Source organism: Tiliqua scincoides, chromosome 1 (assembly GCF_035046505.1).
Source record: "Tiliqua scincoides isolate rTilSci1 chromosome 1, rTilSci1.hap2, whole genome shotgun sequence".
Taxonomy (NCBI): Eukaryota; Metazoa; Chordata; class Lepidosauria; order Squamata; family Scincidae; genus Tiliqua; species Tiliqua scincoides.
The window spans coordinates 261988478-262014704 of record NC_089821.1 but is presented as its reverse complement, the minus strand read 5'-3'; the positions used below and the strand labels follow the sequence as shown (position 1 = coordinate 262014704).

Sequence of the window (26227 nt, the reverse complement as noted above, 5' to 3'; positions counted from 1 at the left end):
TCTTAAAGGGGGAGAGGCCCAGTGTATTGAAAGGTGACCACCATGCTTTCCAAATGTCATAATCTCTGCCATAATGTAAGCAATTTTCCTCTTGATTTAATCAGATAATCACAATAATATCTAATTCCGGTACCGTGGTGAGACACCTACTTAATGTAATTGCTTTTTTTTCCTTTTTATGCCAATGCGCTAACAATACACTACTGATGTGACTGGAGAAATATACTGTGCACAATAATTAGAAAACATGTTTGAATCATGGTCTTGGAAAAAGCTCATTTAAAAGCTCATTGCACCAGTAATACCTGTACATGTTTGTCACCCTGGAAGCCTTGGGCTGAAGGGTAGCATAGAAATTCTGCAAATAATTAAATATTGGCACACCGATATTGGTGAGTGGAGGCCTATGAGCAGAATCTAATTCCCTGAGAGGTGCTACCTTACCCAGGCACCTTTTAAAGTGATGTCCTCTTTAGCAGGAAAAGAGCAATTGTCCATTTTCACGCCAGCATGGTGTCATTTTAAGCAGCTGTTACTGGTGTCTCTTTTGTGTCTTTAGATTGTGAGTCCTTTGAGAACAGGGAACCATTTTTGTATTTATTTAGCTATGTAAACAGTTTTGTGAACTTTTTGTTGGAAAGTGGTGTATAATATCTTTAATTGAGTGGGCTCATTCGCTGGTTGGTTGGCAACCTTCAGTCTCGAAAGACTATGGTATAAGCCTACAGCACCCGGTATTCCCAGGCGGTCTCCCATCCAAGTACTAACCAGGCCTGACCTTGCTTAGCTTCCGAGATCAGACGAGATCGGGCATGTGCGTAATTGAAGGTACCTCCATCTGATTTTGGTGGATCTCCTCCTTAGCTCCATCACCCCCCACTTCAGAGAATCTTCTGACCCTCAAAGCAGGGTTTCTAGGGAACACGGGGAATTGCTGTGGTGGAGCAAAGGGTCAAGTGGCATGGGTTTCTTCCCCTCCACTCACACTCCTTCCACTCTCACAAATCTTGGATGCCATCCATTGTGTATAATGTTTATTGGTATTTTATAGCTTTTTTTCTTGTAAGCCACTTCAAGCATTTATGGAGAGTTATGATACAAATCTATGAAATGAATCGGTATTTAAAAATATATGCAATATTATGAATATAATGATCCTCATGTATGCGGATTGACCTCACTGGAAGTGCAAATAGGCTCTGCTTTCCAGTGGAAAAGATGTACAGTGAGTAGTTAAGAGGTAAACTCATGTAGCAATGACTGTCTTTTTCCATGTCTGAGTGTTGGATTTTTTTACTGAAATCTCCTGGAGGCAGAGTTCCTAAACTGACTGAATCAACATTTTTAGTACATGAATTAAATTCCATTGCTTGTTTTGTAACATCATTGCTTTTGTGACAGACATAAGGGTTTGGGGTTTAAAAAAAAATGAATAGGGTAAATTCAACACAGATGGATAATCCAAAATGCAATTTAAAACATAATGGTATTTTCGGTTTTGTCAAACGTTTTGATTGATTGAAATAAAAATTGATTTCTTAGCCTCTGGGGATATTTCTGGGTAACATGTTGCTATTAAAAACAAACAGCATTTGCCTTTGAAAGGACACGAAACAAGTCAGAGTAAAAGTACAAACTATAACAAAAAATATCCTAGTTTGCAGTGGGAGGAGGGAAACCACACGCCAAAAAAATCTTCAAAAGAGGGTCTTAAAGTAAGGTCTTTTATCAAACATCAGAGCACTAAGCTTGTGTTCTTAGAATCTAATTGAAAGGGGTTTTCCAAAAGAGACGCTAAAGATTAAAACCTCCGGTCTGAACTTTCAGAGACTTCTACCTGAGATGTAAGGTGTTTTTTTTGTGTTGGTTTTATTTTTTAATTCTCCACATGAAAGGGTGTTACTTATTGTAGAGCACATCCGCCGTTCCATGTGCAAGACTTCACGTTTTGATTGTAAGCTTTGGCCAAGTCAGGAGAACTATGCCTTATATGTATGAAGCTACAGTCATTTACTTTCCAGTCATTCAGGGAAGCTCAGGGAAAATGTCCCGAATGAACCCAGTTGCAGTCTCTCCCAAAGTGTGAAGTATCCCAGATTTTGTTCAGGCACGCTGGTGGTGTGGCTTAGCTCTGTCTCCCAGTTTTAGCAAATTCACAATCTTCTCTATGAGTCATATTTGCCAACTCTGTGTCTAACACAGGTTGGACTTTGTCATCCAAGGATTTGACTCAGTGTGGGTCTCCTAACCCATGTTGAGGCTTGACCTGAATCCTCTGAATGTGACTGGAGCTGTGGAGCGTGTTCTGAGGCCTGGGGAGACTGCACACAACTCGATTGCATTCAGAGGTCTGGCATGTCCTGACCATCAGATTTGTTTGTCCATGTGTTTTGGCACCTGCTGGGGTTCCAGGATCAGAACCTCTGTGGTTACTGAGACATGACTGTAGTTACTTTTTGTCCCTTGAATGACAAACTATCAATAGGAAGAAAAGCTAGATCTGTACATGTGTGTACTGAGCATATGTGGAAAAGTGAGATTGATCCTGTTGGCCACACTTCCCAATAACAGCCCATAGGTCCTTCGCACACACATGCTGAATGCATGGACACTGTGGGGGGCCAGGGCTATTGGGCACATTGGGGTTGTAGTCAATGGGCACACTACTGCTTCTCCCCACACTCTTCCCTTCAGTATAAGCAAGAACAGAAATTAATTAATGGGGCGGAAGTGACTATGATCAGTAAAGGTCACATTCCAAACTGCTTTTGTAAATAAATTTTACTATTTATCTTCTGATTCATCACTTCATTTTTGCATGTGTCCATTTGCCCCCTGAAACTAAAAATCCTGAAGTCAGGGGAAGTTATTTTTGCCAATTACTACCTGAAAACAAATTAAGGCCGCAATTCTATAAACTTTCCTGGGGTAAGCTCCAGTAAACTCACTTCTGAGTTAACAGGATTGCTCTGTAAAACTGTCTAAAGTTTCATAATTGTACCTTGTCTGGCTAGAAGTAGGTATATCTGTGCTTCTCCTCCTCCTGTTCCTCCAAGGGGCAGCTACTTATACATGGCTGTTAGCCTTGTGGTGTGTGTGTGTGTGTGTGTGTGTGTGTGTGTGTGTGTGTGTATTCAGCATCTCCCTTTTAACTTGTAAAGTTGGCAAATTTGTCATGGAAATAATCAAAAGACAATATCCATGGAAACCAAAAATCCTTACAGTCCCTTTTCAGCATAACAAATAGCTTCAAAGGGGAGACGCAAGCATAAACCAGGTTTACAAGCTGCTGGTTATAAAGCTTAAGGGTTAAAGTGTAATTTTAATATCAGAAGTTCCTTTGATGGTTAATTACAGTGTGTAACACTTTTATTTTTTATTGCAGCAGTTGTAACCAGACATTTGAGTGATCTAATTTTATCCCGTGGTACTTCCTGTCTCACTGATGATAACCTTAAAATGTGAGAGCCAAAAGTCTCACTTGGAACTCACGTGAAAAACTGCAATTTCAGCAGAAGGGAATATTCTGAATACCTCTTCTGTAAAATAAAGTTTTGAGTTCTTGGGGGTTTTTTTTCCTTTAACATAAACTACTGCCCTATCAGAAAGATCACAGGAAGTATTTTCTAACCTTTTCCAGTGCAACATTTTTCTCAACAGAGGAGTGGGTTCTACTTCTTTTGGATTTATTTCCTAGGAGGAAATATGTATACATTGTATACATAAAATGAATACATTGCATATGATTCCCAGTGCTTGCTGGTTTGGATGGAAGAACGCACTTGGTTCATATTCTGTAAACTCCCTAAGTGGGGTATCACGGCTGAGAGAGGCTCTTTCTTCCCATGCCACCTGCCTTTCAGGGGCATGTAATTATCGTTAAATGATTACATTCACAATCAGGTGTCTGCTGTGGAGTGGAGTTACAATAATAACTCATTAGGTGAGCAAAAATTATGCTGTTCTTGTGCACTTAACTGAAATTGAGGTTTTGCATCATAGCTCAGGAGTCCTGTCTTAACAATAGGGGATGCGCCATAAGTCTACCCCATTTTGTATAATTTCAAATTGTATTCAGCAATAATCTTACTTTGAAAACAAAAGAGAGTGGCTGTGGCCAAAAATATGATTTCAGTAATCAAGAGTTGAACTGCATACTCTGTGTCCAGGCTGGGGGATCATATAGTTTAATTGGATGTTGGCAACCTTCAGTCTCGAAAGACTATGGTATCGCGCTCTGAAAGGTGGTTCTGGAACAGCATCTAGTGTGGCTGAAAAGGCCAATTTGGGAGTGACAATCCCTTCCATGCTGGGAGCAAGTGCAGTCTGTCCCTGGTCTGTCTCCCTGGCTATGGGCCTTCTTTCTTTGCCTCTTTGCCTCATGTTGGCCAAGTGTCTCTTCAAACTGGGAAAGGCCATGCTGCACAGCCTGCCTCCAAGCAGGCCGCTCAGAGGCCAGGGTTTCCCACTTGTTGAGGTCCACTCCTAAGGCCTTCAGATCCCTCTTGCAGATGTCCTTGTATCGCAGCTGTGATTATAAATATGTCAAGATTTGTCTTCCCCTTTTGGTGCACAGATGATGCCTACTCCAATGTGTCCAGCTATTTACTCTTGGATATTAGACACTTGTGCACACCTCTTTCTTAATGGAGGCTCCAGAGCTATTGTAGCAGGTGTTAAGCTGCATGCATTTGTTGAGCAAAGTTGGAGCATGCTGTCAGGGAGGTTTAATAAGGCTTTTTGCAAAACCAAAATATATACAGTATGTGTGGCTACTCTTTTCAAAGGACTCCTTGTTCCTTCTCTCCCATGCTTTGCTCACCAAACTGTTTGCACAGACAGTCAAGGCACTCCTTAGTATGACATGACAAATAAACAGTTGGGTGAGTGAAGAATGTGAAGGAATTGAGAAACGGATCCATGATTAAAAACTACAAGAAGGCATCATGTGGAAACATCTGACTCTTGGAGGGGAGGAGTCATTTGGAGGAGTCGCAAGAGTTCTGTACGTGGCGGGGAAAATTAAGTAGTGAAAAGGGATATCTATTATGAACGGTCTTGAGGGCCTCTCAGGAAGTGGAAAGGCAGTATACAAATGCTTTGACTAGAGAAATAAATACTATAAATCAGCCATTTTCAACCACTGTGCCGTGGCACACTCGTGTGCCGCGAGTGGTCCACAGGTGTGCCATAGGAATTTGGGGGAAGATCATTTATTAATAGGGCCAATGGGAGATGTGAGCCCCCACTGGCAGCATGGTGTGCCTTGCCAATTGTCAAAAATCTGGTAGTGTGCCTTGACCATTTTAGTGCTTCGTCAGTGTGCCATGAGATGGAAAAGGTTGAAAATCACTGCTATAAATAATAAGAATACATTTGCAGACTTTTATTTGCTTAGACTTTTTGTTTGTTTCAATATGATTACTTTACTTTACTTTACAATATAATTACTTTACTTTACTTACTTTAGTGCTGCGTTTCTTTAGTGCTGTTGTAGTGTTTTTTTCCTGAAGCTTGTTTAATCTGTTTAATCTGAATTTGTACACCACTTTGTGAGGTTTTATCTACAAAATGGAAATACACTGTCTTAAAGTGATGCAATAAATTATGCGTAGTTTACACCGTGGTGCTCTTATAGCTAACACTTAGACATTGTGTGAAGTGGCAATAAGATTATTAAACCCTTTCTGCCCAATGCTGCATATATACAACAGAGACCAAATGCATACACCTGTGGGGCGGACTGAAATGGGTTAACCAGGGCTTAGAGTATTGTGTATGTACCATCGTCAACTCTTTGGTTTTCTATGCAAGAAGAAAACAGAGGATTCTCTGTAGCATTATTGTGCCTCACCATGTGATGGGGACAAATGGGAGCATGCTAATTAGCCATTCTTCCATGCTAACGTGATTGCTGGCCACACTCACCCACTCTGACACACGCTCAAGTTTGCAGAGAGCAGTGCCAAATGTGGGGAAGGTCCCTCCGTATGATACGGACCGCTGAACTCACAAGTTCCCACATCTCATGGAACAACCATCCCTCTGTGTTGTTCTCTGCAAACACTGAATGCAAGGTTGCCTCATATGTGTGGCTAGTGAATGTGGGGCTATAGCAGGCCAGTACACTCCCATTTCTCTCTCCCTGTGTTCACTGACTGTAGGGAAATGCAAGGAGGAGCCTGCATTATTGAGTCCTTGGCCTTAAAAATGGAGGTGATCTGCAGTAATTGTTGTTGCCTGAAGGATTTTCCTGATAAACATTACAGTTCCTGAGTAGCCATTTTGGACTGACTTGGAGCCCTTCATATTTCACATGGGACAAGTTCAATCAGAAGGAACAGAATAAGGCAGTGGTTCCCAGACCGTGGGTTGGGACACACTGCTGGGTTGCGATCTGATTTTTGGTGGGTTGCCAAAGGGTGATGGAAAGATCAGATAACTTATTACCTCAAGCCCTGAAGCTGTTCAAAATTCAAATGCTGTATATAGGGAAATAAATGTTTGAGGGTCTTTTTCTGGTTATTATTACAAACAAAAAAGTAAAATATTTTTTTCTAGATCTCCCTTTTTAAAAGTCTGGTAAACATAGGTGTGTCTCAATGTTTACAAAAGTGGGTCCCGGTGCTAACAGGTTTGGGAACCACTGGAATAACAGATTTTTTTATGTGATCATGTATGACATACCACTTGCTTGTGCTGATGACATGCTCTTGTAACCCAAGCAAAAGTGGTCATGTGAAAGTGTCCTGGTGCAGGTATAGGTCTTAAGCTTTAGCATCCCTCCACAAATCCATGGTGGCAGTCATGCATACAGGTATGCTAAAGCTCAGTGCAAACAGAGTTCTTCTTGCACCATCATCGCAAACGGGGGGTGTCGTCAAAGAGAGCAAGAGTGACGTTCTGGAACTTCTACAGCAGGAGCAGTGATGTCATCGTGTGCTTCCTTTTGAAACTTTTTCCAAATCTCTCGTGCTGAACAGAAAGCTGAGGCTCAGCAGGAACCAAACCAAGAAATTTCCAAGGGCTGGCTGAGAGACAATATTTAGTTCATGTTACATTATGTTACAACCCTATGCATGTTTACCTACAAGGAAGTCCTACCAAACACAGTGGAACTAACTTCTGAGTAAACATGCTTATGCCGGCACTCTAATATACTTTTATATTTATTTAGAATATTTTTTACTCCACTTTTTCAGAGTTTATACATTTGTTTTAAACCAGGGGTGCCCAAACCCTGGCCCTGGGGCACTTGCGGCCCTTGAGGACTCCCAATCCAGTCTGCAGGGAGCCTCCAATAAGCCTCTGGCCCTCCAGAAACTTGCAGGAGCCCTTACTGGCCCGATGCAACTGCTCTCAGCGTGAGGGCGACTGTTCAACCTCTTGCATGAGCTCTGGGACAAGAGCTTCCTCCAATGCTTGCTGTTTCATGTCTGTGGTGCAGCAGCGGCAGCGAAGGAAAGGCTGGCTTTGCTTTGTGAAAGGCCTTTTATAGACCTTGAGCTGTTGCAAGACTGTCATTCATTCATATGGTCCATCTCTAATATATTCATTTATGTAAATTTATTCAAATATGAAATTTAAATTAATTCTATTTTTTCTGGCCCACGACACAGTGTCAGAGAGATGATGTGTCTCTCCTGCCAAAACGTTTGGATACTCCTGTTTTAAACGATTGTGACCCATTCAAGGAGTTTGGGATGAAACAAGCTAGATATTTACATGAAATGCACATGTTTCAAAGAAGGGTAAGTGGCAGAGGAAGAAAATATTCTAATGAAGATATTTTAAAGTTGAGTTTTTGGGTCTCAGATTTAATGGGGTGTGGCTGTTAGCTCATGAACCATGCCACCTTGGAGGGGTGTGTGTGTGTAGGTACACACACACACACACACACACACACACACACACACACACACACACACACACACACACACACACACACACACGAGAGAGAGAGAGAGAGAGAGGATGTACAGAGGATGATGCGTGGAGTGTGCTTCTTCCGCTGCAAAATGTCAGCAACATCAGCAGCCTGCTTCTGCGGCCAGTAACCTGCTACAATGCAGGTAAGCCAGTGAAGGGAGGTGGTTTGTGGGTGGGTGGTGTTGGGGGAGGGAGGGGTGGGTCCAGTGACAGTGCTGCACGCCAGATCCTTCTCTCCTCAGACATGTGCCACCAGAATGGCTGGTCTATGTCCAAGCAGACCAGTAGGTGGCCTGTAGGCTTCTGCAAAGGTAAAGAGAAAACTTTTTTATTTACCTTCTGTTTGCCTTCAGACTGCTCTCCCCACCATCGCGTGCATCACACTCCTTTTTGGTGCTGCTGCATAATGTAGCATGGTGGGGAATAGGATTAGGGAACATATGAGAAGTTATGGAGCATGTGAGAATGTTTAAATGGTAGCTTGCCTCATTGCTATTTCTCATCCTGGTTGTGCTAATAGTCTTCTTATTGGTTTTTCAGCTACTCAGGTTTCTCTTACTGCAGTCTTCAGTTCTGCTGCCCATCATGTTTCTTATCTTCATTCTGATTTTGTATCACCTCCCCATTTTCCCTCCTCACTGGCTGCTTTCTCACTGTAAACCTCTTATAGGCTCTTCATGATCTTGCTACTTCCTGCCACTTCTCTTTCATTTCTCCTTATGTGCCTTATCATTCTTATACACTACTTTATCTGATCTTCTTGTTCGGCCTCTTATTTCCTCTGTGCTATCTTGTCTTGAGTCATTTTCTCTGCTTCTTCCTTTGTTTGGAACTCCTTGGCTCTTAATATATCTCTCCTCTTTTTAAAACCAACTTGTTCTGTTCTGCATTTCCTCAGAATCAATTATTTTGTATTTCCTTTTGGTTTCTTCCTCACCTGTATGTATTCTTTCCCCTACTATTGTGTTAATCATTTTAGATTGTGAGCCTTTTCAGATGTATGCATGTGTGCATATCGACATATAGTGATTTTAGACATTTTTCAGATGCAGTGTGAGGATCCAGTGTGAGGATTCAGCGCAATAGCGTGTCAGGCAGATGGTACCCTTTTCCTTTGCTGTGCCCCAGAAGCATGTGCAGGAAGCTACAAGTAGAAATTGCACAGTCTGCTCTAGTCATTATATCTGTTTTGGCTGGTAAAAACCAGCATGAACTGGATTACGTTACGGATTGGGAGCATGGGATCAAAAGCTCTGGAATGGTGCACCTGATCCCCCTAAGGAGAGCTGTCTGGAGAACTCCAAACCTTTTTCTGCTGTATGAAAATCGATTGTTTGTTTTGTTAAAGTGGCATATTCCCCAGGCACTTCTGTTGTTCACTTTCCACTCAAACCCTTTTCAAATGAAAAACTTTGCGGAGGGGATGAGGCCGCGCCACAGGTTTCCCCCAAAGGTCATTCAGTTCCCCAAAAGGTCTGTCACATCTCAGTCCACTTTGGGCCTTCAAGCTCCTTCTGGTTCCAGCTAATTAAGTGTTCTGCACAGATCATGGATAGCTTTGAGTCATGTACTTTAGCCTGTTTACTCTGGAGTCTCTTGCATAGCATTTGGCAGCTGCAGAAGAACTGAGGAAAAACTGAGAACAATTTTTAAACAAGTTTAGGTCAAGCTGTTGGGCCTGTGGAGGAAAACTTCTAGTACATGGTATTAGAAGCAAATATTACTTTAGATGTATTCTGAATAATGGAGTTTCATTTTTGTTTTCAGGGATCTGAAAGTTTAACTGGGTTTGGGTAGACAGCCATTATATTTTGTCACCACAGCTGTAGTCCATATATGTGTAGTCCACCTTCACATGCTCTGCTTTACCTTGGTCATACTGAGACCCCACACCTACCTTTATAAAGGAGCTTTATCTCTCCTTTCCTCCAGACTCCAGGGTGGCGGTTGAGGGCCTGGAGCGCTGTCTGGAAGCAGTGAGATTCTGGATGGGGGCTAACAAGCTGAAATTAAATCCGGATAAGACAGAGGCTCTCCTGGTTCGGAAATCCTCGATGCAGGTGCTGGATTACCGGCTTGCTCTGAATGGGGTTGCACTCCCTCTGAAGGAGCAGGTCCGCAGCTTGGGGGTCGACCTGGACTCGCAGCTACTCCTGGATTCCCAGGTGGCGGCTGTGGCTAGGGGGGCCTTCGCTCAGCTTCGGCTGGTGCGCCAGCTGCGTCCGTACTTGGATCGTGCAGACCTGGCCAGGGTGATCCATGCTACGGTGACATCGAGGTTAGACTATTGAAACGCGCTTTATGTGGGGCTGCCCCTGAAGACGGTTCGGAAACTGCAATTAGTGCAGAATGCGGCGGCCCGTGTGGTCACTGGAGCTAGGCGGTTTGACTCTGTCAGCCCGCTTCTCCGGGGGCTACATTGGCTGCCCATTCGTTTCCGGGCCCAATTCAAGGTGCTGGTTTTGACCTTTAAAGCCCTATACTGCTCTGGGCCAGGCTATCTTAGAGATCGCCTACCCCCATACAATCCGACTCGTCCTCTCAGGTCGTCAGAGAAGGCCTATTTACAAGTGCCGCCGCCTAAGGAGGTACGTGGGGCGGTGGCAAGAAATAGGGCCTTCTCAGTAGTGGCACCAACGTTGTGGAACTCCCTTCCCGTTGACTTGAGAATGGCTCCCTCTCTGGAGACTTTTTGGCGAGGCCTGAAGACCTTGTTGTTTAATCAAGCCTTCTGACTTCATGGCCTTTTAAACATCTTTTATACATCTTTTAGTTGCTTTTTACAGGATTGATTCCTCTAAGTACTGCTGTTTTATGCTCTTTTATTCTGACTTTTATCTGACTACTGTTTTTATGGGTTCTGCTAATGTGTTTTTTAATGTGTTTTTATCTGTTTGTGAAATTATGTTTTATTCTGTTTTATATGTTGTTAGCTGCCCTGGGTCCCTTTGGGGAGAAGGGCGGGATAGAAATAAAGTTTTATTATTATTATTATTATTACCCCTCTCTCATTCACAGTACTTGTTGGTACCTTCAATAGACACAGGGCAGCTGTAGCTACTTGAGCAAGTGGTGTCAGTGCACTGGAAACTGTGGTGGCCTTGGTTAGTCAGATGCCTCCTCTGCTGTGTCAGGTAGTTCCATGACTGAAGATGCTCTGTTAATGCCCATTGTGATCATCAAAACCCACTCTAGTCCAAGAGAAAAACAAGGCTAGGCAGCGCAACACATCCTTCCTTTTATACCTTCAAGGAAAGAGAGGCAAAGTGCTTCTGCCATTTCACTGATTCTGGAGGTTGTCAGAATGAAATGTACAATCACCAACAGCAACTGCGTTTGTGGATTCAGTTTAATTTTTAAAGAAAAGATACGATTGTTATTATTACATGTTTATTCATCCTAAGAGCTCAAGGCAACGTACATTCTTGGGATATACATACCCCTTATCTTTACAATGACCTTAGTGGCTTAGAATAAAGAGAGTGATGGGCCCAAAGTTGTGCAGCAAATCTTATGGCCAAGCAGGCTTTGGAACCCAGGTCTCTCAAGTCACAATCTCACATTTGAACTATCACACCACACAACTAAAGAATGCCACTTTCTAGGGCACAAATTCTTGTGCCTATTGTCTAATCTTCTACTTTTTTGTGTGACAACAGATCAGCTAACTCAGTGGTTCTCAAACTTTTAGCAGTGGGATACACTTTTCAGAATAACAATTTCCAGGAACACACCAGAAGTGATGTCCTGGCCAAAAGTGAGATCATCAAGCAAGTTAAAATAAATAATTAAATCAAAATAAAACAAATAATTAAATAAGGGGAAGCCAGCGCTGTTCCATCAAGTGAATTTTCTCTGTAACCTACCTGCAATAACACCTCCCCACAAAAAACCAGTAAGATTTTCAGCCCTGCCCAGTGCCCAGTTCAATTTAAATTCTTATATTTAGACCACATCACTATCAGGACTCACATAGTTTTACAAGTCTAAAAAAGAAAAAAAGTCATCCGCTTTATATTCATCAACTGGGAGGGAGGGACTTCTTTCTCCAGTGTTTTGGGGGGCTGCGTTCATCAGATCAGGACCACTCTGGTGTCATTGGATTCCTCTCAGCCTGCTCTTTCCAATGGGCTAAGACAAGTTCTCCTTCTCATGAGTAAACGCAGGATATGGCTCCGTTTCACTTTCCATAGGGCTCCAGGCATTTGCCTTCTCAGCTATCAGCTTATCAGCTAAGGCAGTGGTACTCAAACTTTTCTGGCCAGTGGCTCCCTTGACCCCCTGTGGCTGTTGGCCATGACTCCCCATCATGTTCCTGAGTGTTGGAAGCGACATCATTAAACAGGAAGTGGGCAGAAATATTAACTATATTAATATTAATTATATTAATCATATCATTAATGCAGATCTTAAAAATATATTATTAATACACAGCAATATACATGCTTTATAAATGATCAACTGCTGATCACTGTTGGAGACTGGATGCTGGAGTAGGTAGATTTTGTCTGATCCAGGAAGACTCATTTTTTTAACTTTGTAAGCATACGAATAGAATTGTTTTATCAAATGAACTTTGTGAACACCCAGTCTGACCAACATTACACACACATACCCCTGTGGACCCCAGTCCAACTAGTCATTTCGCCCATTCTCCTTGGATTGGATTGAACCCTTTATTAGTTTAATGAAATTAAATTTTTCCAGCAGCTGGTGGGGAAAACAAAAATAGACCATGAAAATATATCAGAGCAGATAAGGGTTTGGTTAGGAAGGTGATTTGTCTCCTATACTAGGAGATGCACAGCCCAATCCTATGCATGCTTACTCAGAAGTAAGTCCCATTAGAGTCAATGGGGCTTACTCCCAGGAAAGTGTGGATAGAATTGAACTGGCAATCACTTCATCAATGGCTGATAAGTATTCCCTTCAAATAGCAAGATTCATCACTTTAAAAATACAACCTCTCCTCTTCAGTCAAAAAACATGATTAAGAAATCACTTTAAAAACCGTACCTTTTTTCTGCTCCTGGTCAAGTAAAGTGTGTGCTTCTCTCTCTCTTCCCCCCCCCCTTTGCCAACTGCATGGAAACAACTTTAAGACCCCTGGTGACTGGTAAAATAGGAAGCGTTTTATTTGGGGAGAGGGAGGAAAGCGAGAAGGTTTGGAGATTGAAAGGGGGGAGTGGAAGAGGGAGGGGGTTGAAAAGAGAGATTTCACTTTGATGAGAAGCGCTCCCAGGCTGGGAACTAGGAACCAACCAGACAAGGTTCAAGGAGGGTTTCTTTCTGACGGTCAGCAAGGACAAGGACTGCAAAATGAGAATGCTTGGTACTTGCCAGATGGGGGTTGGAGTTGAAGAGCTTTGGAAACAACATGCAGCGATCACAGAAGGCGGCAGCCTTGGAGTGGAGGGAGAAGAGGGCGGGGCGGCGGCAGCCACTCTTGCAGTCACTCAGAGGGAGCAGCTGAGCAACTCCTGTTTCTTCTACTTTAAAAAAAGTGCAGAAGACGGGCTCGTATTCTGCCCAGGGGTGTGACTGTATCGCTGAGAGAGGACATCCCGTGCCTCCCCTTTGAGTTCCTGGCGCCGCCTTAGGAGCTGCGCCTCACAATTTGAATAACACTGAGCTAAGGCTTTGCGACTCACCAACCATCAGGTTGCGACCCACAGTTTGAGAACCCCTGATCTAACCGAATACAAACATGCAATCAAATAACAGATAATAAGACTTCTGGAGGAAAAAACGTATTGTAGCAGAATACCCAGGTGTGAATTATGGTACATAGATGACAGTGACTTTATGAGGAACATAAGTAGCATTTGATATTATTTTGGCCTTGTGTGGGTGTAATGCTTGCCTATTATATGCCTCTCGTCATTTGCTGTTTGTCATGGTCATTGTATGCTTAGATCTGATAAACTGTGATGTGATAAAGGGATGGCGGCTTGTTAGAAGACAGCTTAGGGATCTGATCTGATCGTAACCACAATTTAATGAATTACAAATATGTGTATATGGAGGTTGATGCTGGTAGCATGTCATATTTTGTTAAAATAACTTTAAAAGGTCTCAGTGACTTAGAAGATAAAACAAACTACTGGGTGAAATAAGCTGAAATCTTGGCTTGAAGCCAGCACGATGTCCCGAACAGATGCATCACAAAACCACTGCAGATCAACCCAGATTTATATGAGTGACTTATAAGAGCCCCTGAGCTAAGCCAACATGGTGATTGAATTAGCTCCTACATTTGCAAAGCGTTCAGGCTGCTTGGCTTTGTGAAGTAAAATTCACATTATTATTGATTCAAGTGCATGTGTTCTATTGTCAAAGATTCAGGTAGATTTGGAATACTTCAGCTTTTGAAAAGCATAAGCAACTTCTGGAAACTAGAGTAAATGCCAAAAAACTGAAAAGGAATTATTAACACAAAAACAGTAGCCGAAGAGCTGTCAATCTTCCCAATGACGGTAATTACTTTGCTTGACTTTTTGATTGCCACAGGGCTGAAATGTATCCCATGTCTGTTCTCATCCCCAAGTACTATATCCTTACTTATGTTTTCATTCAGCCCTGAACTTGGGATGGCTAACTGCTTAGAGATTTTAAGGAGTAGCATATAAAATAAAACCCCAGCTAGTCTAACCTTGAATGCTAGATGCCTGTCCAAAGAGAAGATCTTTCAGAAGGTGTTCAACCACCATATTCAGGGAGTATTGTAATGGTCCAGGAGCGAAACCCAGCCAACTGGTCTCTTTGAGCATCTCTCTCATGCTCTCTGAAAAGTGATCCCCAACATTGTGGAACTATCTTCCATTGGTTCTCAGCACAAGGAGAAGTGATTGCTGCTGGAAATCATATAATGTGCACATATGATAGTGTTTCAGAGTGCAAACAGGGCTTTGGGTCCTGTCTATTGTGTGCCCTTGTCATTTGTATGTGGTGCGCAGAAGGGGCGATCCCTATTTTGTTTCTTTTTGGTTTATTTAACGAACAAAAGCAAAATGACATAGACGATAAGATCTAAAAAGATGCACTTTAGTTACAGCCCTTCACACCACACAGAATGTTCCAGAAAGTCACCCTCCACTGGGAGTGGCTTACCAGGGGATGAAAGTGACTGAAGGAGTGTCTGAAAAAAGGCTTCATGTGCACATGGACAATTGCATGTAGCCCTTTCCATTATGCACAAAAAAAGATGATTGAAGTACATCTGCCTGTTTGGTCAACTTAAACCTAGTTTGTCTTGTTAGTTCTGATTAACAGTTCGATCCTTACTAAATGTCCCCTTACCCCACGGAAATTTCCAGCAGCCAAAAACCTTCCGTGGGATGCAGCCTAGCCTGTGCCAGCACTCTTGCATTGCCACACAGGGAATTAGGTAGGATTGGGCCATGAGTATGTACAGTGGGTCTTCCTTATCCACAGGATTGGAACCCATGGATTTGACCGAATGCGGGTTCCAAACCCACATACAGAGGGCCCACAGAGGACCTCCAGATGTGACTGGAAGTGCCTTCTGGTCATGTCCAGAGGTGTTCTGAGGTGCAGGGAAACGACTCGCAACCTCCCTGTTTCTCATAAGCCCTTTGAGAGGCAGTTCTGGTTTCTTGGCAAATCTAAGTAAATGTACATCAAATAGTTCTTCTTCCTATTTCCCCTGCTTTAACTTCCTTCTTCCTTTCCTGCCTCCCTTGCACCTTTTTCAGTTGTGAGCCCCTCTGGAAGAGAGAAGGAAGGCTTTTCATTCCATTTGCTCTATAAACTGCTTTGAAAATACCTTTTTCATTTGTAGAAAAGCAGTGTATAAATGTTCTGAATAAAAAAAAATTAAAAAATATATTTCAGTTGTTGGGTGTTTTCGCAGTGAATGGTAAATGAATTCTTTTCTGCTATGAAAATTGGTGTTATAATTAAGAAATTGGAGGGAGCATGCATAAGCTAGATTGCGGTGATCTCTTCATTTCATTTTGTTTTAAGAGAAGGAAAAGTACATGAAACAGACCTGGTTTCTCGGTCTAGGTCGGTTGTTTCTCTCTCTCTCTCTCTCTTTTGAGAAGAAACATGATAGGCTGCCTGTCATGTATGTGGCGCCTAACTGGAGTTCTTGCAAAGTGAAAAAGGACAGCTTGAAAATAAATTCAAGCAAGCTAAGCTAGCTGTCCAGGACAAACAGTGGCAATACATCAGATGTTCATCTCTTGGGCACTTTCACGTGTTGATATTATACCAGCAAATGTTTTATTAAAATTGCTGTTCTCTGGAATTCTCATTTCTGTGTGGTTTCTGTATGTCAGTAATCCGACACTGCTCACTTGTTTCTCTCCCCCCCCCCCCAACTTGCAGCATGACGTATCGCAGACCTTGCTCAAAGCAACTCTGGACAGTGTGGTGGAGGAGTGTGTCAGCTTTGTAGGAGTTGATATTAACAACTGCTCAGAAATACTATTAAGGTGAGTTTTGAATACTTTCCTGTTTTGGTAACTGTACGGATTGAGATCTCGGGGCTTCCGGTACTCAACCATACTGCATCTCTCAAGTGTATCTTGCAACAAGTGCCCTAGCTAAAGGCTTGTCAGATCTGACAACAAGATAAGGGAAGGAAAGTTTCAGTCTTTCCTCCAAGTCCTCTTGTCAAGAGCCCTATACATTCACTACCATGTCCCTTCTTCCATCAGCAACAACAGGGCTAAGCCTGTCCATTTACTTTATTCATCGTGCAGCGCAATCCTAACTGCCGTAAAGCACGTTTGAGCCTCCTCATGAGCAAACTGCGCCAAGCGCACAGAGGCTCCGTGGTGGCTTGTGGGGTGAGCCATGCGTCGGCCCAGCTGGGCCGACACAGGGCTCTGGGGTGGGCGGGGACGAGGCGGGAGAGAGGCGTTTCAGGGTGGGCAGGCGGTGGGTGGCCCCGTGGGCAGGCAGGCAGGGAGCAGGAGGTGGGGTTCGGACCAGGCAGTTATGCCGGATCCCAGCTCCCATTTCTAGGGAGCTCAGAGTGGCTTTAAGCCGCTCCATGCTCCTCTGACTTGCACCACTTCAGGAGGTGGCACAAGTCCAAGCAGACCCATAGGGGCCAGGTAATGGAAATATTTCTCTGGCTGAGCCACTTTGGGCACCTATCCTGCACTGGATACAGCGCAGGCCTCCTGGCTTGCCTGTTCCAGTGCAAGATAGGATTGTGCCCCCAGTGTCTGAAGTGAGCAGCAGATTTTGCTCTGCTTGCAGTGTGTCCCAGATCACAATGCATGTATTCTGCTACCTACAACTCACTGTGATCCAATGAGATGTTGCCTCCTGTCTCTAATGTCCCCAGCTATTAATAACCATCAAGCCTTTCCCTTGGTCATACTAGAACATGGTGGAATGTCCAGAACCAATGTACACATAGATTTAAACCCAAATCCTAACCAACTTCCCAGCACTGACATAGTTGTACCAATGGGATGTGTGCTGCATCCTGCAGTTGGGTGGCACTCACGAAGGCCTCCTCAAAGCAAAGGAATGTTTGTTCCCTTACCTCGGAGCTGCATTGCCCTTATGTCAGTGCTGGAAAGTGGGTTAGGATTGCGCCTTTAATGTATTATTGAACATATTTAAGCTCTCTGTCAGGAATAGGATCAGAGGTAGAGAACTGGGCTTGGCTGGCTGTGGTCTAGTGTATTAGGCAGGAGACAGAGACTCAGATCTCACTTTTAATTGTTCATTCATTGAATGAGTGGAAAAGAGTGTGGAACTGTGTCTGTTTGTTTCACCCTAAATTCTGCGCTTTCAAGAGTCTGTGTGAACAGAGGTCTGTGTGCCCGCAGCTGTATATGCCTAGGTTTGTGACACCTGATCAAGGCAGGGGGTTGGACTAGATTTCCTGTTAGGCCTCTTCCAACTCTATGATTCTATAATTCTATGAAACACTGACTTTCTTGTCTCTCTGCTTCTTAGACACATTGCAGGACTAAATGCCAATAGGGCCAAAAATATAATTGAATGGCGAGAGAAGAACGGCTCATTTGTCAATCGGGAGCAGCTCAGGGATGTCAAAGGTCTGGGTCCAAAGTCTTTTCAGCAGTGTGCTGGCTTTATCAGAATCAACCAAGAGTACATCAGAACTTTTTGCAGGTAATGTATTGAGGTGTGATGTGGACAACAGATTATGGAGTCACTGCTTTCCCACTTATGTGTTTAGGTAGCTGCCACATGAATCATGCAGAGCATCACTCAGCTTCTGCTCAGAGGAAGTGGTCTAGTAAAACAGAGAGTACTAATAGACTGAAAATGTTTCCTTTCTTGCCCTGAGTCTCTGTCTCCAAATTGTGACACAGAGCACATTCTTTTCAAAAAATTCCTGATAAGAAGTCTTCACTGATTTTAATTTTATGTTTTTGTCTATTTATTAATGAGTGTTTGTTGACTAAATCAATATTGCATATGAAGAAAAAAAATCCAGAAAAAGATCAACTTTCTTGTTTGTAGAATCTGTACATGTAGCAAGTGTGAACTCATGCTCCTTTTTCTTTCAGTTCGGAGTTTATGCCTCCTTTAAGGCAGCACTTGTCATTTATACTTCTTACAAGAATTAAGTTCATTGTCTTAAAAATAATTTCAAAATAATAAAAAAAATAATTTCATAAACATCTGCGGACCCATGATCAACATTTATACTTTACCTATTAACAGATTTTTTTAGTCTATCAAAATGTTTTTAAGGGTGCAATCCTATCTTGCGCTGGAACAGGCAAGCCTAGCGCAGGATAGATGCCCAAAGTGGCTCAGCCAGAGGTAACCGGAAACATTTCCTCTTACCTCCAGGTAAACCACCCTGGCCCCAATGGAACTCCTCAGACTTGCACCACCTCCTGAGGTGGTGCAAGTCCGAGGGGAGTGGAGCAGCTTGAAGCCACTCCGCTCTGCTTGAGGAATGGGGTTGGGATCCAGCATAATTGCTGGGTCCGAGTCCTACCTCCTGCTCCCCATCCACCCGCCCCCGGGGCTGTCAAGTGCCCGCCCTCCCCCTGCCCCGGAACACCTCCCTTCTGCCTTCTCCCCGCCCACCCCAGAGCCTTGCGTTGGCCCAGCTCAGCAGCCGCAAGGCTTGCCCCACAAGCCGCCACGGACCCTGGATTCCGCCTCCGTGTGCCATTGTACCTCTGTGCGCTGCCGCAGCTTGCTCATGAGGAGGCTCAAACGTGCTTTACGGCACATTTGTGACCCTCCAAGCCTCGTGCAATGGACTTGCACCAGCCTAATATGCGGTTAGGATTGCGCTGCACCTTGATTAATAAATGAAACATTGCAGCTGTAGAAAATACATTACATGGCTGCAGTGGTCCTAGGTCTATAAGGTCAGGCAATTTGTGAGTGCTCACCTATATGTATGCTAACCTATTTGCTCACCTTTAGGTGAATGCTCACCTAAAGGAGGGATGCCAACTTGCAGAAGAGCCTACCAGAGAAGGCAGGTGCACTGGGGGAGGAATGGAGAAAAACCTCTTCCTCTGCACTGCTCCATCCACATGCTGTGATTAGTCACAAGCTCTTCCTTGTAACACCTAAAACTTTCAGCATGCTGCTGTGTCCTTACAACGCTATTTTGACCTTGGCCTGCCGCAGACGTTCTCTGGCAAGTTGTGATTGTATGTAATAATAAACATTCTCATCACTTCCAGTGGAAGAAACCCCAAATGAGAATTGAATTAGTTGTTAAATGGAACAGAAACGTAATAGCAATTGCAGCTGAGTTTGAAACTGAGAATGCAAGCACATTTTAAAGGCTGACCCATCCATAGATATAAAGATACTTTGAAGGCCAACCTAAAAACATGCTGGATAGAGATTAATACCTGAGAGCCAGAGAGTTAGATGGAAAGATAAGAGCTAGGAGGCTGCTACCTAGAGCAATAGGAGGAAAGAGCTGGTTGTAAGGCCAAGGGTGTGAACTCTGACCCTCATTCCAAATCACATATTTAATAGATGCTCTCGTGCTTGCCAGTCCAAAATTGTATTTGAATCTAATGTGAGAGGCCATAAAAATTGAGTGAGGATATAAGCTGGCAATGGCTGTACACCCATCTGTTGTAGTGTGGTTAAAAAGCAACACTGGAGCATCATACAAGAGGCTGCAGAGAAGCTACAGACCTTCAGGGACTGTGAGATTAGCAGGGAAGATGGAAGTGTGAGGAAATTCAAGAAAAGGTGTGGAGTCAATTTATACTGTCAGACCATTAGTTCATCTAACTAGGACTGTCCAGGATGACTGACCACCCTGTCTGGGTTCTCAGGTACAAGGCTTTCTAATCTGTAATCTGGAACTCTTTTAACTGGAGATATTGTAGACTGAACTGTGGGCCTGATCTATGAAAACCATGTACTCTCACTGAGCTATGAGGCCCTCCCTGAAAAGGCTGTTTCTGCCCAGTTTAATTCCAGAAACCTTTCAAATGAGGCTAACAAAACAGCTGCAAGGTGGTTATGATATTTGCACATTCACATTCATAGACAGAATTCATAGACAGAAAAGTGTGGTTAATGATGAACCTTGCTTTGGATTTTCTCATTTATGATTCTAGCAATTGGTAGGAAAATTCCTATTTTTAAACTTGGCAGAAGCAGATTGCCCATGACTTAGTCCTGCTCTGTGGGGTGGGTAGTGAAATGTGCATTTCAGAGACATTCTTTTCATGATAACTGTATCTTTCTCTTTCTCTCATGATTTTGGTCATCAGTCAACAGGGCGAGCTTGCAGCTGAGGGTCATAAAGCAGCCACAAATGAGAAACAGGGTAAAAAGAAAAACAAAGCGGCAGTAAGCACCGTTCAGCATCCAAATCCTTTGGATCAAACTTGCATCCACCCAGAATCGTATAATATTGCAATGAGGTAAGCAATAATACAATGGGCCTACAGTTTGCTAGTTTGACTTTGAAACTGGGAACCCGTCGTTTTTCCAGGATAGCGGAAAAATCTGGGGAGCCGAACGTTGAATTTAATAAGGCTTATGCTGCAGTGGCGGTGAGGTTAGCTGTCTTAGGCTATGATCCAAAGCTGTTTTCAACTTCCATTTTCTTCGGTTTTGGGGAATGACTTGCATGTGCAACCAGGAATCCCCATTCACTTGCACACAGAGCCTTCCTTGCTAAAAAAAAAAAATCAAATCAGCCTCTCCCTGCATTGGAACTTCAATTCACTGCAATAGAGTGCTAAATTTTCAAGTTTTAATGTGATAACCTAGCAACCAGGGCTTTTTTTCTAATGGAACGTGGGGGGGGCGGAGTTCCGGCACCTTTTTGCAGGGGCCCCTCCCCTTCGGAGGCATTCCAGGAGGGCGGGGAGCAAAACAGAGGCAGAATAGACAGGCATAGGATTGTACTCTAAGGCTGCCATCCTATCCACAGTAAGCCCCATTCACTAAAGTGGACTTCTGAGTAGTCATGCATAGGATTGGGCTCTTAGGCTGCAATCCTAGGCACTTTCCTGGGAGTAAGCTCCATTGACTAGAACGAGACTTACTTCAGAGTAGACATACCTAGGATTGGGCTCTTAATCCTGGCAGAGATATATATCTGCACCCGTTTTCACATGCTAAGGGCAGGTGAAAAGGGATTCTACGTGTGTACAACATGCTGTCCAGCCTTGCCAGAGATCTTCCTCGTCCTTCCCCCACAAGCATGCCCTCCACCAGCCAGCGTTTGCAGCTCCTCTCCAGCAATGCAAAGCAGCTGCTCAGGACAGCAGAGAACATACAATTGCATGCCAAGCGCCTTCCCAAAGACGCAGAGTATTCTGATACCTGAATTAAACCATATTTAATCGCTTGTTTGCAAACATAGCTGTTTCTATGTGCACCTAAGGACTCCTCTCATGTAAGAATTCCTTTTTTGTTCTTACTCCCACAGTTGCTTAGAGTAATTTTACTACATGGAACTCATGTAAGCCATTTTTTGGAATCCATTCACTGCTTCCTCTCCTCGAAGTAGTGCCACACTGCATACTACACGCTACAAGTGCACCTGTACAGTATTTTTCCCCATGTGTAGAAAAAGTAGCCGGGGGGAGGGGATGTGGAGATTGACAGCCCAGTCCTATGCATGTCTACTCAGAAGTAAGTTCATCTTTAGGGGGGAAGCACATAAAAATATTTTATTTCTCCAATAAAAAAAGGTTTATAAATAAATAAATAAATAAAGGATTAACAAGTTGTGAGTTCCTGCACCTTTTTTTCCACAAAAAAAGTACTGCTAGCAACTTTCTGGAAGTTGATATATCCATTAAGCTATGGTATAGTAATTTGATGCATCCATTACACTGTTTAATTTTTGTGCATTCATTGCACATATTTATAAATGTGTTCAAAAATATACACATGTATATTTATACATGCAGCATTATACCCTAGCAAATTAAAGCAATGTCAAGTGTTCTTATCCCATGATTGCCTCTCAATGTCATTGTTGTTCACTGCTTTATGTCTTCCCTGTCAAGCTCTTGATCTCTCAGTTGCCCATATTCCCCCATATGTAACCCCTCCCTCACTATATCTCTGTCTTTCCTTTCCCTCTGAAAGTTTTTCACCTCCTTGCTGTTACCTTTGAAAGTGAGGTGGGTTGTGAGCAGAAATAGCGCCTTTTCTGCAGTAGCGCAAATCTCTGGGAAATCCTTTCCAGGGATGTTTACGCAGTGCAATCATTTGTTATTGTTGAGGTGCCAGGCAAGGACTGTTTAGTGTTCTTATCTCTTTGGTTTGAATTTGGCCTAAAAGTTTATTTCACCTGAGTTTCCTATGACTCTTCTGTGTTTTAGGTTCAAACTACATATTAAAACAAGCAAATTGGACGTGCATGTTAATTTTTATGTTGTAAATATAGCAATCATGGAGGGCAATCAGAATTAAGACTACTAGAGGATGTGGAGTGGGGAGTTAACCCTTGTGCTGTGGTTCCAATGAAAATCCCCACTCATCAATTTTTTGTCTCAAGAAGGTGGTCATCTTTCATGCCCATAGTAACTTCCATCCGAAGTCAAATAGCTTTGGTGGACATGTGTGTGACTTTTGTCAGGACAAAAGTAGAAGGGAAAAGTTAACCCATCCTAACGGCACACTCTGATCATGATCCTCTTTCTACTTGGCCGTTGTTTATAAAGGGAAACAATACTCTTACGTGACCAATATTGCTTAGGTTGTTCGTATTGGATTTGCAAGCCACTCTTGAACAGTGATGTGTCCATAGAAATATTTCAAATAAATGCCCTCTTTCAAACACTTCAGTTGTTTCCAGAAAATTCCAAATTAGGTTTTAGGGCCTTAGTGGTCAGACTGGGCTTCTACTAATTGACAATTTTTATAGTTTGTACTTTGAGAATCTTCGTTAGGATTTGTGCTTATTGTTTGCTTATTATTTTTGTTGGGAATGGATAGAAGACTCCTCATACTAATTAGGAAGTTATATTCAGATAATAGTTGCCAAGTAAGAGTCTCCCTCAGAGGTGACCTTTCAGAGCCAATTCCTGTTAATAAGGGGGTGAAACAGGGTTGCATTCTGGCTCCAACTTTGTTTAACTTATTTATAAACAACCTCAATAAAAGAGAGCAATGCCCACAGCCCCAAAATAGGCTCCAATCATATACCACTTCTCTTATATGCTGACAACATGATTTTACTGTCAACTTTGAGGGTAGGTCTAAGACGTTTGATAACCTGCTGTATTGACTATCTTAAGAAAAATGAGCTACACCTAAATTTTGACAAATCTAAGATAGTTGTATTTGGCAAATCTCGGAAACTTCTCAATTAGTCTTTTGAAGGAAAGGTTATTGAACAGGTAAAAGAGTTCAAATACTTAGGGATTTATTTCCACCATAAGCATTCTTAGGCTACACATTGCAAAATGGCAGTGAATTTAGCCAAGGTTACAACCCAAGCGATCATGCGCTTCCATTTGACCAGGGGTAACTCTTATGTCCCAGCTGCACTGCTGGTCTTTAATGCTAAAACTATCTCCCAACTCTTATATGGAATTCCAGTTTGGTTATCGGCCCTTGATTGCACAATCAAGAGACTGCAGGCGATGTTTTTACATAAGATCCTAGGGGTGCCATGCTGTGTAGCCTATGCAGCTCTTTCTTTGGAAGCAGGACAGCACAGATTGGAAACCCTGGCATGGCTTAGGACTTTTAGATATTGGCTTAGAGTGTAGTCAGATCAAGCTAGCCTGATATGGGGTTTCTTACCCGTTTCCCCACTTTTCCCAGGTTTAATTCTATTGAGTAAAAAATTCTGCTCTATGGGGCTCTCCTCAGACTTGTTACCCATCACCCTCAGCACAGACTTATAGAGCCTTGAAACAAAGGCTCCTTGACATCGAGCAGCAGGACCTTCATAGCAATGCCTTCAAAATCTACTCTCTATTACATCTTCATCTTTCTGTTCTACCTGGAAGGAGGCCTATGTATTTTGATTTCTTGGAATGCCCCCAAGAACGAAGGGCGTTTACCTTAGCGAAATGTAATGTCATTCCATCTGAGCAGCTATTTGGAAGATATGGAGGAAGTCCAGCTGCAGACAGAGTTTGCCCATGCAGGCTGGGTAACATAGAAACACTCTATCATATATTATTATATATATCAGGATCTTCATATAACTTGCTTATTGCAGATCTTCGCTGCTCTCTGGGGTTGGAATGACCAGAATAAAATTATATACATACTTAGTGGGGTAAATGAAGAGCTTTCTGGGGTGGTGGCCAAATATATAAATATGATAATTAAGAGATGCATTTCTATGATGGTAACAAATGGTTGATATGTGGCAGCAAGGCCTGGTTGGTCATGGTTGGAGGTGAACTGTCTGATTCATGTATCCCTCAATCCAATCTTTTCTTTTATACTGCTTGGATTTTAAATATTTATATATTTATTTATACAGGTATTTATATACCACCTTTCTTTGGTCGTCAGATTTCTCCTCAGACTTTAATCCAAGGCAGTTTACATAGGCAGGCTGTTCTAAACCCCCATAGGGATTTTTACAATTGAATAGTTCTAGTCTTTCATAGAACTCCTCCTTCCAGCTGGATTCCTTCCTGGTCTGGTCTCTCTCTGGCCCTTTGCCTCCCACCCTCCACTTGATGGCAACTCTTCTCTGCCACCTAGGGTCAGCTCATCAGTATATCAGCGTGTCGTCAGTTCTCAGTTACTTCCGGTTGTTTTGAACTGGCAGCCTCAGATCTTCAGGCATACAAAGCGGCAGCTCTAACAACTGAGCCAGACCTCCTGCCCTTAAATATACCCTTAAATATGCCCTTAAATATGCCAATAAAGGTTTCTTGTATCTTATTATTTTTGGGTGCATAATAATATTCAAGCGCTTGCAAATGAAATGTCTGCCTAAAGTAATGACACTTCTGTGTTACTTCCCTTCTCTTTCCATTCATATGTTTACATTGCTTTTGCAATTTATTCTTTTATGATGCTAGCAGTAGGTGCAGAATTCTTTATAACCAATTATGGGGAAATAAAATGGGTGTTAATGCAGTTGAATATTACCACATTTATTTGTGCTGAAGCAAACACATAATCCTTACAAGTGTACTTGGATATAGAGAGGGCCCCCCATGATATTCTGTAGCTTTGAGCAGCGCCTTGCTATTTAGCAGGGCATGAAAGGATCAGGAGAAGTATTTCAAATCCAGTTTTTCTATAACATGGGGCTTAGAAAAGACTTTTCTCATTTAAATGAGCAAAATGCCCAGTGGTTTGACAAGCCATATTTTGGCCTTTATTTGTGTAATTCTTCTGTCTGTTGCTTGGGGAGGCATATCCACACTGGGAAGACTCCACTCTTCCCCACCAGGGCTCTGCAAGCTCCTTCACAAGAAAGCAAGTCCAGCTTAATATGCTTTAAGAACATAAGAAGAGCCCTGCTGGATCAGGCCAAAGGCCCATCTAGTCCAGCTTCCTGTATCTCACAGTGGAGCACCAAAATGCCCCAGGGAGTGCACAAGACAACAGACTTGTCTTGTTGCGTCCCAGTGCCCTCCCCTGCATCTGGCAATCAGAGGCAGGCTGCCTCTAAAACCAAGACCTTGCAAATACCTACTATGACTTGTAACCCGTAATGAACTTTTCCTCCAGAAATTTGTCCAATCCCCTCTTAAAGGCATCTAGGCAAGATGCCATCACTACTACCTGTGGCAAAGAGTTCCACAAACTAATTACACGCTGGGTAAAGATATATTTTCTACTGTCTGTCCTAACTCTCCCAACACTCAACTTTCGTGGATGTCCCCTGGTTGTTATGTGA

General features: G+C 42.9%; 1 protein-coding gene across 2 annotated transcripts in view; it reads left to right on the top strand.

Moving 5' to 3' along the window:
• Positions 1-26227, top strand: part of SRBD1 (S1 RNA binding domain 1) — a 193008-nt gene that overhangs the window by 144117 nt on the left and 22664 nt on the right. For both annotated transcript variants that reach the window (XM_066611811.1, XM_066611813.1), the window contains exons 17-19: positions 16282-16388; positions 17875-18051; positions 20655-20807. In XM_066611811.1, coding sequence (XP_066467908.1) covers positions 16282-16388; positions 17875-18051; positions 20655-20807 — 437 coding nt within the window. The remainder of the gene's footprint in view (positions 1-16281; positions 16389-17874; positions 18052-20654; positions 20808-26227) is intronic.